The sequence below is a fragment of the Haliotis asinina genome, chromosome 13, assembly GCF_037392515.1.
Source record: "Haliotis asinina isolate JCU_RB_2024 chromosome 13, JCU_Hal_asi_v2, whole genome shotgun sequence".
In the NCBI taxonomy this organism is placed as follows: Eukaryota; Metazoa; Mollusca; class Gastropoda; order Lepetellida; family Haliotidae; genus Haliotis; species Haliotis asinina.
Window position 1 is genome coordinate 11,696,836 of NC_090292.1, and position 14,484 is coordinate 11,711,319.

Here is a 14,484-nt window from a genome sequence, read left to right on the forward strand (position 1 = left end):
GTGGTATTTTAAGCACATAACTGTGGTATCTGAACAAATCTCTCAGGTACCTTTGCCACGCAGCTGTGCTATCTTAAGCACGTACATATCGATAACTTAAGCACGAATCTGTGATATCTTAAGTACGTTACTGTGATAGCTGATTTGTTGGGCTTGTCATGTGACGACTTGTAACTGAAGCGCATCAGTATAAAACCACGTGACGTGATACCAGTCTTTATTATAACTGGAGCTGAACTACGGCGGAGTTAGCACCCTGCTGGTGAGTATCACTGATAACCTCCCTGCTGATGTACTGTTACAAGATCTAAACTAAATGTTTAACCGCAAAACAACTGCACTCGTTTAACTAACTGTGCACCATTCAGATATGCGATGACTCCTATTGATATTTTTTAACATTCATATTTCAAATGCACATTAGAGACAGCGGGACATGCTCACAGGTATAATTTGTGAAGCCCATATCTGGTGTACTTGTTGTTGCTGTAATATTGCTGGAATGTTGCTAAAACCACACTCAGTCACTGAACGTAATGCAAAATGGAATCAAAACAATACACATGTATTCCGTTTGAAGACAAGAAGACATCTGACTGTGCCAAGAGTTACGTTATGTCAGCCATTGTTGGATGAAGTATCACACATATTAAGGTATAACTGACACTAGTAGGGTGTGGTGTTCTTATGGACTGAACCGACATAACCTCAGATGTATTTACATCTATATCAAAACTCACCAAGCATGCACTGTCTATACAGGTATCAAAAGTTACTGAAGGCACATGAAAGCGGCTCCCTTTCATACTCATGACGTCATGACACCGGGATGTCCCGTGTGGCCTTGTTTGACTTAAACGCCACATATTTCCGAAACCATTACATCATCCGTCCATGACATGTATTAAGGCACTTGGTTTGACACATCAGTGAATATGTCTTCTAAACATTTAGCAATTAATTAAGAAAATAAATGCAGAAAGTAAGTTAACGTGAACTGTAAGTTATGAACTTATAAAAATATTAAATCAAATGAAGAGTTCCTTTGTGCACTGAAGAAAACTAGACATAGAAGGATGGGAAATATTTAAGCACAAATCAAACAAAAATGAAAAGCAAGTTTGCAAAATAAATTATTGTGAGTTTCCTTTCGTTACGTTTGAATTCCTTTTCAACATCTCACTGTTATTGCCCGGCCATGCGGTGGAGTTTGAACGATCATCGTCACTTACCAATAAAACTTCACAAGTTGAAGTTGTGTCTTAGACGTCGCTAGCAGCCTGAAGATGCAGTGAAGAAGTTTATCGCACTAGAACAAATAAAGGCAAGGGAGATAATCCCTAACAGCGTCAACTTAATGCTTAAATGAGAAAATGCATACAGTATCTCTTATACAGTACGGACATTAAAGTTATATGATGGAAATAATCTTCAACGTTTAATACTGTATGCATGCAGATCGTTTCCATGGCAAAAATGTGTGGGCTTTTTGTGTTTCGGGTTTTCTGGCTTTTTTGTTTTGCTTTTTTTCTGTGATCAACATCATGAGCATCTATCGATCAGCGAGTCTGACGACTATTATCCCGTTAGTCGCCTCTCACGACAAGCATGGGTTACTGAAGATCAATTCTACGCCCGGTTCGTCTCGGTTTCAAGGTATAGATAACGACAGTACCTATGTTGCATAAAGAAACATTTATACGTCACAAAATGTGACGGGTAATTGGTTGAAAAGGGCAGGTAAAATGACCGTCACTTCATTTCACTCACACCAAGCTTAGACAAACCAGAATGGTGTTACCCGTCAGTTTACCGCAAACTATCCACAATAAAATAATGTAGAAAATATTAATAATAATAATTATAAGAATAAAAAATATGCTCATCATATTTTCCATCCCATGATGAAACCTTACATACTCACTTTGAATCGTAAACCATGTCTCTGCAGGAGCTGTGGGATAGCCTAGTGATTAAAATGTTCACTCGTCATGTCGAAGACCAGGGTGCGATCCCCACATGGGTTCAATATGTGAAGCCCATTTCTAGTGTCCCCCGTCGTGATATTGCTGGAATGTTGCTAAAGGCGACATTAAACCATATTCATTGTTTGAGGCACTCACTCATTTCACTGACTGGTTCTACCCATCTACAAAATCATACTGTCAATAGTATCTACTATGGAGCAAGGGTTAGATGTATCTTTAATAAATCCACGTTCACAACTACAGTGGAAGCTGTCTAATCCGGCACTGACTGGAACTGCAGAAATAATCCGATTTAGACAATGTGCCGGATTGGAGTGCTGATGGTAAATGTACACGCCAAGGAAGGGACTTGGATTTTATGTCGGTGGTGTCAACATGCTGGATTGGACAGACACCGGTTTTTAAAGCTTCCACTGTATATGGAGTCATGTAAATACTCTGGTATTTACACACTGTCAGTTTAGTAATTGAACAATGATATGCACAAGATTTACACCTGCTTGACAAAGGTGCAAGAATCTGTACCGAAACGTCGCACTATCGTAATAAAGAAGTTGTTATCCATTAAGTTTGTCAATCTTGTACTCCCCAGCTTTTAAAATGCCACTCAAAGAAATGATATGAACAACTGTGTTCACACCATTTTATTATCTGTTTTTCAGATTGTGGTAACACCCTTCACAATGGCCTACACAGGTATTTTCCTTTTCAATTGCTTGCTGAAATTATATTATATAGTTGCATCGTGTTCACCAAAGGGAAAAAGGAAGTTATCCTTACTTCGCTTTACCAACAACAGAAACAATAATCTAACCGAAAACGTGTTGTAATGCCTATTTTACAGTTGCTACTATTCATTTAGAACGAAATAGTGGGTCACAATTAATAATTCAAACGAATCCGAGTACATTAACGAAGTGAATAAAGAGTCAGATAATCAGACAGGTGCCAAGGGACACGTCATCAGTAGTCAGTGTGACCACCCTGTGCATCCATACACGCCAACACACGTCTCCTCATTGACGTCTCCTGTTCAAGAGAGTACAAGAGAGATTGTTTGAGTTCCTGATGGTGTGTGTGTTCGGTGGGGTTGGGGAGTCGGGAGGACGCGCTGGTCAATGCAACAGGCTGACGTTAACGTTGTGCTGGTATTCTCGAACAATTATGGCGGTGTGAGGTCTCCTTTTGCCTCTTGGTTCGCGGAAAGACCATTATAGGGGGTATCAACAATTCATCCTGCTGGGCAGTCACATGTCCTCTGATAACACCCAGTCTTCTTGGTCTGTAGCCACGAAAGACGTTCAATACGTCTCCGCAATCGAACACATTTTGGCGCCTGTAGCTCCTGTACAACTCGAACAGGTGCTTTGGCTCGTTTGCTGTTAGCAGTGTATCAGTTTGCTGATGGTTGACTGGATGCACGTATTGCCAGCTAGTCAACTAACGGATTCGGGTAGTCAGACTCGCTTATTTGGTTGGCACATGTCATCGTATACCAGCTGCATAGATGCTAATGCTACTGATCACTGGACTGTATGGTCCAGACTCTGTTATGCACAGGCCGCTGCCATATTGCTGGAAAACTGCTGAGAGTGGCATAAAATGAAATACAAAGCATGCTGAGCATAACCTAAATGTTCTCTTTTTGCAATGAAATTGGTGATAAAATTCATGTCCACTAAACTTTGACACAGTTGATCTTATTTGTAGTTAACTGATATAATTAATGTTTTGTTAACTATTATAATTCACCTTTTGTTAAGTAGACTGTATGAGGACCGTTATTCTCCTTCACAGGAAGAGGTCCCAGTTTTCTGGAGAGGGAAATTCGGATGGTGCTTGTCGGTAAGACTGGAGTAGGTAAAAGTGCCACAGGGAATACAATATGTGGAGCTGGAAAGGGAGCACAGATATTCAAAGCATTAGCGAGGGCAATGTCTGTCACAAAGAAATGCAAACAACATTCCTTCAAACGCTTTGGGTACGACTTGCAACTTGTTGATGTTCCGGGTTTTTGTGACACAAGCAGATCGGATGACGACATCAAGCACGAGGTCATGAAATGTGTGGGGATGTCATCTCCGGGAATACACGCCATTCTTTTCATCGTAAGGATAGGAAGATTCACCGAAGAAGACAAAAATACACTGGAAAAGTTTCTGCAGTGCTTTGGACAAGAAGCCAAAAGATTCGTGATTGTTGTATTTACTGGGAAGGATGACTTGGAAGAGGCAGATGACACAATTGACAACTATCTGGGAGATATTCCTACAAGGCTGAAGCAGTTTCTATTTGATACTAGTCTTCGTTTTATTGCTGTTAACAACAAAGGGACGAGTGAAGAAAAGGAGAAATTTACCAAAGACCTGATAGACAAGGTGAGACGCATGGTTGATAAAAATGGTGGCCAGTGCTACACAAATGAGATGTACGAGAGGTGTGAAGCTGATCTTCAAGAAGCTGAGAGGAGAGAAAAGCTTGAAGAAAAGAGACAGAAGCTACTCGCGGAGAAACTTAAACACGAAGCTTCTGCCTGGGCAGAACAGGTACACAAGCAGCGCATTCAAATGCAAGAAATGGAGAAACAGTTTGAAAGAGAACGAAAAGAAAGGGAGGAAGCCGATCGGTTAATGAAACGATTACAAGCCATGGAACTAAAGCAAAAACGAGAAGAGGAAACGAAACGTCTGGAAGAAGAAAAGCAGCGACAAGCAGAACAAGAAGAGGCGTTGGAAAATAGGCGAAGAGAACTTCAGAGACAGATAGATATCCAGCAGAAACAGATGGAAGAAGAATTTGAGCGTAGGAAAGAAGAGCTGCGACTCGAAGAGGCTCGTAAACAGATACGAGAAAAGGTTGAAGAAGGCGACACTAGTTACCTGCAGCGCTTTTGGGGATGGTTGAAGAATAAGCTTTCATGGTAGATTAACAATTGTTTGTGTGTGATTCGTTTACATGAATTTCAGCACTGTTGTTTTCCCCTCCCCCTTCCACCCCATTCCTACCCCACACCCCTGTAGCTGACAGGACTATAACTGACCACCCTCACCCCAAGATAATTAAGTTTGGTGCTCGTCTAAAGATCTGAAAGTGCGTCATATATTTTTTTTCAACATATCATCTTTGACGGGCTGAGAAAATGTGTTAATTCTAAAGGAGGAGGAAATCCGGTCTGCGTCTGTCCAGGTTGGAACTGGTCTTCAACAAACCATGCTTGTCGTAAGAGGCGACAAACATGATTGACACATATCACATACCAGTTGAGTAGATGGAAGCTCATGCTGTTGATCACTGGATTGAACGACAAACTAAACTGACACCAACACTAGCTAATCCGCGTGCAAAAGATGTGTTTTATTGAGATTGTGCGTAAAATCTCCAAATTATTGAAACAATCATAGCATTATTTGTATGTATGATGTACTTCATGCTGTGTTGATGTGAGAATAGCCGAGTATACTATAAATTAGGGTGTATGTGTTGTTATCGTGTAAACTTCACACTGAATTATCTCCTCTTGTTATTAGGGCGTGGGAAACAAAAAGATACTTATTACCTCCCTTGTGTACAGGTGAATAAATCTACTGATTGACAAGTATTAGATGAGCCAGCGCAGTGAACGCGTTTGTGACAAGCAGGCGAGGCAAGTAATCTGGACGAATACACACGGTTGCTACAGATAGATTGTCGATTAGGCACGTGCAGTAGTATAGGGAATGACAGTCCGAAAACACTTTTCAAAAACCCCTCTAAAAAGCCTCATTTACTAAATGAGGCTTTGGTGGGACCATTAGCTCTTGCTATTATTACCCCTACTACAAAGCCACGCCATCACGTTTACCGTGACTTGGCAGGCGGTAACACTGTGCCGTACGGTACGATCAATAATTCTTCTCTTACAAATCCCCTACCCGGCCCATCCCTCAAGTAGTACAAGTTAGGTTCATCGGCTTTCATATCCACTTTATCTATGTTGTAAGTTTTGACCGACCATATAGGATCGGTGGCTCGCTTACGGCTATGTTATGTTTATATCGATGAAACAGTTTAATGTGAACCGCCTACGATCTCTTTGGTGTTCATAATAAAGGCTTGCTGGGCTTTTTGTATTCCCTGTGCTATGTACTTTTTTTTCTCATCCTCGCTGATAGCAGACTTACGAGACTTGGATCGAATATCTTGTTTCATTACGTTATATTTTTTGAGTTCAGAGAGGATTGAACGAAACTCCTCTTCTGAGATCTTACTGTCAGAGAGTGCCGTGGAAATTCGCTCACTCACTGTGTTCAGCTTTGCTTCAGCTAGAACCCTGATCTCGTCATGTTTCAATGCCTTACGATTAAGTCTGCGTGATACTAACTTAAGCGCCAACCCTACCAACCCTGTCACCCCAGCCGTTATTTCAATACCTAACACTATAGGTGCAGCCACGATGGTGGTTAACAACCCAACGCCTGCCGCCCCTAGTCCCATGCTGGTTGCCATAAGGGTAGTGTCAGCCCCATCCACGATATTGAAAGCTCTATTATATTTTTTACATAGTGCTTTCCGTGTGTCACGGTCTTGTTCTAGTTGACGTTTCACATCACATAACTGCCTCAAGCGGAACCCATCTACGGTTTCCAGCGTCTTCGCTACTTCCTCTACGACTGGGTACAGACCCATCCTATAATATATATTTTGAAAGATATTTTAATTGGGGTTCAGTTAAAAATCTATCAATGTATTTGAAGCCTATAAGTTCTAGACTCCCAGTCAGGGTAATAGGTGAGAGGCTAATAGAATTTCCTGTTGTAATAGAAACTCCACGGAGGCTTATTAAGTGGTTTATAGGCCCCGTGGTATCCTGTTGTATAACAATACGACAATAATCGGTTGTGTAATCCCAGCGTATTGACACCCCGGGTAAAATTTGGTGTACTCTTGAGGTGTTTTCATTGTCTAAAAACCAAAAGAAGACTTCTATGATGAGTGTGAAAGGGGGGGTTATTATTTCAGGATTACTAAATGTTAATTTATTTTCGAAGAAAGATGATAACCCATTTTTTCTACTTTTTCTTAATCCCCTCTCCGGAATGAAATCCCCGGCCCAGATACCGTTGTTCCTAATCTTAGTGATCCAATTATTTTCGTCTATTGTGATATAAGGTGAGGTGAGTGTTAAGTTGATCAGCCATTTAGGTTTTTTAAAATCTGGTAACGGCACCCGTCTGTACACGTTGTCTTTGAAGTGCAGGATGTATAATTCATCTTCCTCACCAGGCTGATCGAATCCCTCCGTATCTCCCAGGTCGTTAAGTGTAGTGTTGGGATGATGACTAGTCATTATTATACTATTATGATATAATTTCCAACTGGTTTTCTGATAATAATTCAGGGGTTAACTTTATACCCATGAAGTGTATGTTGTCAGGCAGGAAGATATTGATTAGTGATATCTTGTTTTCTACGATCACGTTGACCCCCTGCAGACTGGTCTTGGAGTCGACACCCACCCGCACGTAAACGTTGCAAACTTGAAACTGGTGTCGTTTCACCCACCCGAGTTTGATCCCCTTCACGATCTCAATATCATTCCCCGATGGTTCCCCTAGGTAGACTTTGATGAACAGTGTTGAGTTTGCCGGTAGACTCTCTAGTATCTTAACCACGCCTTCGAATTCAGACACCAACTGCAATTTCACGTTTTGCATGGCCGGTTTACTCGATAGCATGTGGGCTGCTATAGTGTTGACTGGGCTGACGACTATACTACGTCTCTGAGTTGGGATGTAAGCCACGAGCAGGGTTCCATTGTTTACGACTTTGTTTAGGTGGTTGTCTTTGTTATCCGTGAACACGTAAGGGGAGACGAGTCTAATATTGAGAAACCATTTGTTATCGGGTAACAACACCCACTTGTCATCTTCGGTGAAGACGAGCATATATGGTTTGTTTTTGACGACGGTAGTGCTCTCAACATCGTCTAAGTCGAACAGTTTACCTCCGAATGATGGGTATATTCTCCAGTTGTCATCACCGGTGTTGACGAGGGCGTACTTAGTGTTGGCTGTTGCTCCTGTGGTATCTATCATATCACTTAGGGCTCCACCGGAGGGGATTTCAACGCGTTTGTAAATGTTGTTTTTTAGTTGCAAGGCGTATGATTTACCATCTACTCCGGGAGCGTCGAAACCGCGTGTGTCTCCGAGGTCGGAGATCCCGATATTGACGCATTTTTTCACTCCGGGCCCTTGTGCGCTGGTCATGTTACGTGAAGCGTTAAGCTGAGGTATCCTATATTTACAGGATTATGATTTATATCTAACACCGATATTGTCAGTTCAGGTATGTTGCCCTGGGTTAATCTCTTATACTGCCGTGGTGAAAACGACTCGGTTCTACCGTCGTTGAATTTTTCAGTTTTCACCGGCACTGCTCTTAATATAGTGGAAGGGTGACCTCCTTGAATGTTATACGTTGTGCTCACCTGACCTAGATGAATGTACAGCTCTCGGTATGGTACTAGGTCGGGTAACTTCGTGCCTGTGACGGTTGTTGTTGGTTTTATCTCGTCAGGAGACATACCGAGTATCCTCGCTAATGGTCGGCCTAGCCTCAATGAGGTTCTTCCGTTGTTGATTAACACCACTGTGCCGTTTGAGTCGTTCATCTTGAGTTCGGCTCCCAGGGGTTTGAAGACCTCGTCGTTTAGAGAGCATACGCTGTAGTAGCCGTCAGTTATTTGACTGCGAGTTCCACTGACGAACAGCTTATTGTTGCTGATATTAATGTTAGTCCATTGTGGTAGGTAGGTGATATCGCAGAGTGCGACTTCGAGTTGACCTGACGTGTTATCGATCGCGTGCGTCAGCTGAACGGCCTCACCGCTCGTTATTCCTGGAAGTGTTATGTACATATTACATATATATTTATTATATAATAGTTTTAAAATGTATTCCCCTGGTGTGTTGTACCCTAAACTGGACGTAGATTTCTCCACCATGAAGATCGTGGTTGCTCCTGGGTTGTATTTCAATGCCAAGTTTATAGATATGCCTGATAAGTATAAGCTTTCGGTGACTAACATTGGGGCAGTCCACGCTTGGTTCAACAACCCTATGCAGTTCTGGCAGAACCAATTCAACTTTGCCGTGTGGTGCGCTACAACGGGGTGTGGTGTGACATTGACCGACACTCGGCGTGGGCCGCTGAGTCAGTCTGTGTTCAAGTTCCACGTGTACTACCAGGTCAGACGTATCCTTAAAGAGATCAGCGCCCCCCTCCCACAGGACAAAGCGTGGGACGCAACAAACAACCCGTACGATAGACGGGCCTACGAACGTATTTGCAACGAATTCGAAATAGACCCGAAGACGGATTGGCGTTTGCCGGGGCTGAACCACGGGTTGGGTATTCCTTACGCTCATGGGCTCTCGCCAAAGGCATTTGACAAACATATACTAATAAAATTTATGCAACGAAAAATGTTTAGTACGGAACGTTTTTCCCATGCATTAGCTGATCTTGTTCCTAAACCTAACAAATCTGGACCAAAACCAGTGAAAGATGCCAGTGATGATTTACTGACACTAGGTATACTTAGGCAGGACTTTGCTTTGTCGAGTAATGAATGGAGGGATGATCGTATGGACTTTAAAAAAGGTGGTGTTGGTTTCACAATCCAGAAAGTGGAGCAGTCAAACGCAGACGGGTGGAAAATGTTCATGCTGGACACGTCGAAAGGATTCACTCGTGCCGGGGTAGTCAGGTTGAACGACTCGATTCGAACGTACGTGTGGGCGCTGTTGGGTGCGCAGTCGATGACGCGTTCCAACATCATCGGTAAGGGAACTGCTTACGACGCTCAGACACAATTCGTTTCCAACGTTGAGGATGCTATCAATTCTCCAGTTGATCTCCCGCGGGCTATCGAACGCTACCAAAACGTGTTAGAATACGCCAGGTCGAAAGTCGACTACGTGTTCGGTGTGGGGTTGTACATGGCTCCGAGTGATATGCAACTGAGAGTAAAAAAAGTGGTGGGTTATAACAACGAAATAGTCATAGCCACGAAGGATCAAAAGTTGGGTATCAACCCCGATATTAACACCACCTATATCCCACACATCCCACCACGTGAAAAGGGTATAGTTGCGTCGCCCCCGGAGCCTAAAGTTCATGTGGAGGTACCCCCCACACACTCTCATATTCAGGCTCAGCAGCATATTGATAATAAAACAGCCTTAGTGGTTGGTGGGGTAACTTTGGGACTTATTTGGTTAAAGATTTCTTAGCCGCTACGTACACCAGACCCGCCACGGCGACGATGGCTGCCCACAGGTTTTGACTGAGCCACATGGTAGTTTTAGACAGAGCGCTCAACAACCACGAGACGATGCTACCCAGTATGCCGGGAAGGGCTTCGGCGGCTTTACCAGCCAGTTTAGCTAGGCCTTCCCCGAGTTTTTTGATCCAGTCTTTAACACCACCACCTGTGGGAGTTCCACCTCCTGTAGACCCAACAGGGGCACCCCCCACCAGTGACACCACCAAGGTTGATATGATGAAACCCAATGCAGTCAGAATGCTGGCGATGGTGATCCCTTGCTCCCGGAATAATATCCGAATCCTGTTGGCTAAAGTTGTATCTTCGTTCAGTATTCTATCGATTGTTTCCCGAATGCGACTGATCTGGGATCGAAGATGTTCACGATTCGAGGAAGCGGCTTCCAATCGTGTACGTTTCTCGTCTTCTAAATCGCGTAGTCGTTCATTGATACGATTCTTCATATCATCGTCGTCAGTTTCGGTGAGTTTGGTTTTTTCCCTAGCGATGTGCTCGTCGATTTCGTTCAGTTTCCCCATGTTGTTCACGAGTTCTCCACGCACGCGTTTCACGGCTTCGTCTAAGCCGCGCAGTTCCCTTACCGGAAAGTCAAACCCCGGTAACGGTTTGTCCCAGTAGGTGCTCAACAGTTTTTCTATGCTGTCCGAGGCTTCTGTAGCACGCTCTGGTGTCATTTCATCTCTAGTGGTGAGGTGGGATCTGGTAGCTTGCAGATCTTCTTTAACGGTCTTAGGTATTGCACCACCGTAATCACGCATGTTTAGATGTTCACGGATAAATTCAACACCACCATTGCGGCTGGCTAGAGTTGACAAGGCCAGTGGTTTTTTAGTGATCTTGTTAAAGAGGTCAACCTTTGGGGCAGACTTAAGACGTAGAACACCCTTTGTATCAATAAAAAAATCCTTATGGTATCGACCCTGGGGTTCAACGTAGTTTTTATCGTTTTTTAAACTTTCGTAATAATCATTTACCGTTGTTTCTAAAAGTTGTTGGCTCAATGGCAAACTAGTAAATGAGGTCTCCTGCTCATCATCGAATGCCTGGGCACTATCGTCCCACATATCATCCATAGGTATGTCTTCATCCATTAGTATTAAAAATATATTTCTTTTATATAACAATGTACGGTAGAAAATTAGATCCTTTCAGAAAATTGAGAGAGCCATTAGGTGCCAGAGCCGTGCGACAGTCGGTGACCATCACCAATAATCCCAGCAAGATAGACCAGAACCAAACTCTGCTGGTTAGATTTCCAAACCTTGGTGAGAATGACCTCATTGTACCAGGCACTGTTCGACTGGCGTTCAATATCACGTTGACCTCCGACAACGACAAACGCGAGCTAGTGCGGAACGTGGGTCGAGCTATCATCAAGAAAACGACCGTCAAGATCAGCGGTAACGAGGTACTGAGCATCGACGACAGCGACGTGTTTCACTGCTACAAGGATCTCTGGAAAAGTGAGAGAGAACGAGTCAATGATGTGTACCAGGGTATCAGCAAATCAACCCGGGCGCGCATAGGATACGTCTTCACGCAAGACCAGCAAGACAAGCTATCGGACGGTGAAAAGGCCATCGCTCTAGCATACGGAAATCGATTCTGCGTGCCGCTCGACTTCGAGTTGCTCACGGGACACGCGCCGTTTTACCAGGCCGCGCTGGGTGATAGGCTTGAATACGAGCTCACGTTTAACGACTATAGCAAAGTAGTGCGTACACCGAACGGTGACGAGGCCAGTTATACCATAGACAACATCTCTCTGGAGTTCGACATGGTCACTAGCCCTGAGCTGGCCAGACAGGTTCGAAGCCAGTACTCTGGGAAGATGGCTATCCTGTACGATCGCGTACTGAGGCATAGATCAGTCGTGCGAGATAAGAGCGACACTGTGTGGAATATCAACCTGAACGTGCCGGCGCGATCGATGAAAGGTATCCTGGTCGTCCCCGTGGAGGATTATGATCCATTCCGGAGGGACAGCGAGAAGTTTTTCAACCCCGAGATTGAAAAGGTGGAAGTGACCATCGAGGGCGTGCCCAACCAGCTGTTCAGTCATGGTATGAGACCACACCAGCAGTGGGATGAGATAAAAAAGCTACCAGTGGGGGATTACATAACAAAGGACCTGGACCTCGGCTCCGTGCAGATCGGTGAATACCTGACCACCAAGTACGCCCTATGGTTGGACATGCGATCCACGGATGATGATAAACTGCACGGTAGCGGGCGTCGTATAGATAACGGTAGCGAAGGGATAACCATCCAGATTACTAAGAAGGCTCAAACCGCTGGTAAGTTGAAATTATATCTGTACGTTATTATGGACGCGCAACTTAATATAGACAATGGGAGATTCGTGCAAGCCATCTACTAGTGGGGGAGACCCACTGGGGTTACCCACTGACCCACACTGCGCTATCATATGCGGGCAGACTGGCTGTGGGAAGACCGTTTTCGTGTTGGATATGTTGGAGGGTTACTACAAGGATGTGTTCGATAACATCGTTATCATGTGCCCTACTCTGAGCATGAATAAAACGTACGCGCGACCTTGGGTGATGACGGACCCGGACGTACACAAAATCGACCCTGGAACACGCCTGCAGGACTGGTTGAAAGCTCTTCATGAGAAATTTAAAGGGGAACCGACGCTGTTTATACTGGACGACTGCAGCGCTAATCGCGAGATAACAAAAAAGAGAGACATGCTATCGTACCTGGCCTTCTCCGGCCGGCATGCAAATCACAGCGTCTGGGTGCTAACACAGAAGTTCAACTCGGTGTTGAAAGACCTCAGGGAGCAGACGCGATGGGTGGCCTTATTTCACTGCAAGGACAGGGATTCGTTCGAGGAGTGTTTGAGAGAGAACGATGTGATGAGTAAATTAGAACGGGAACGGGTAAAGAAACAGCTCGCTGAAACTAAACACGCTAAGCTCGTACTAAAGACCGACCAACCAGTAGCATATATAGTTTGCTAAGCAAAGCTAAGTAAAGCTAAGCAAAGCTAAGCAAAGCTAAGCAAATGCTAAGCATAGCTATGATATTTGAAGTATTTGTCGTGTGCAACTTAACTTTCATTTCTCTGTGTTTTGTCTGCATCGGGTATTATATAGTTAAAACTAAATCTTACTTGTTATATTATAAGATGGAGTGTGAGGAATTGCTCGAACAATTGTCTGTGGAGGGTTCCCCAACTGGGGATTCCCCCAAGCGAGAGAAACTGGTGGCGTTGGCTGTTGGCGGCAAAGCCAAACATTACTTTGGAGACTACACTCCAGATAAAATTAACAAAATGTCAGCCGAAGAAATCGATAAGCTGTACGCTAGATACGAGGCCCGGCTCGGAGCAGAAATGACAAAGACAATAGGATCGGCTATGACCCAGATATACACCGGTATTGTATCACAATTCCTTCCCATTCCACCAGAGCGCCGACTTTACTTGTGGGAGGACCTAGATAAAGACCCTTTTATCGAACACGCCGTGAGCTCTATCAGCTGCGGGCTGTACCACAAATATGGTATGTTGTTGGCTCCAGTGACGGCGGCGATTATCACGGCAAAACATTGCCAATTTGAGAGAAAGAATAATAATAATAGTATAGATGTCCGAGGTGACGGAACCAGTGACGGTGGAAACCCCAGTGGAGGAGACCCCTTCAGTGGAGGTACCTCCAACAGTAACCAGACAGAAGAATCCTAAGAGAGTAGCTGCCGGTAAAAAACGGTGGTGTAACCAACATAAAGTGACCAACCCAACCCGACTGTTGTTGGCTGTAGGCGTAACTGCTGCCTTGGCTATCTCGTGGTTATATACACGTGAGGGACGTGAGGTGGTACCTGAGGTGGTAACCCCCACTGTTGGGGGTGTGGGGGGTACCCCCACCGTTGACCCGCATATCATGTTATAATTTAAAATATTTTATATCATATATATAATGTCTGAGGGGAAAACGTTCGTCAACGACGCATACCACGCCACAGTGGTAACCAGTCTAGCAGTAGGGTACGCTCGGTTGACTAAAATGGTGCTTAAACAACCAACTATCAAGCTAGATTTCAACCTGCAGGATATGGGTATGCTCATAATGAACCTTGGTATGGCGATGGCCACAAAAGACATCCTAGTAAAACAAGGAATAATACCTGATAATATAA

The 14,484-nt window shown here is 44.1% G+C and overlaps 1 protein-coding gene across 1 annotated transcript; it reads left to right on the top strand.

Moving 5' to 3' along the window:
- The first annotated feature begins 203 nt into the window (after nt 1-203).
- Nucleotides 204-6,097, top strand: LOC137259960 (GTPase IMAP family member 4-like). The gene is made up of 3 exons (XM_067797619.1): nt 204-262; nt 2,651-2,684; nt 3,786-6,097. The coding sequence occupies exons 2-3, from the start codon at nt 2,672-2,674 to the stop codon at nt 4,910-4,912; spliced, it is 1,140 nt and encodes a 379-aa protein (XP_067653720.1). The 5' UTR covers nt 204-262; nt 2,651-2,671; the 3' UTR covers nt 4,913-6,097.
- The last annotated feature ends 8,387 nt before the right edge of the window (nt 6,098-14,484 follow it).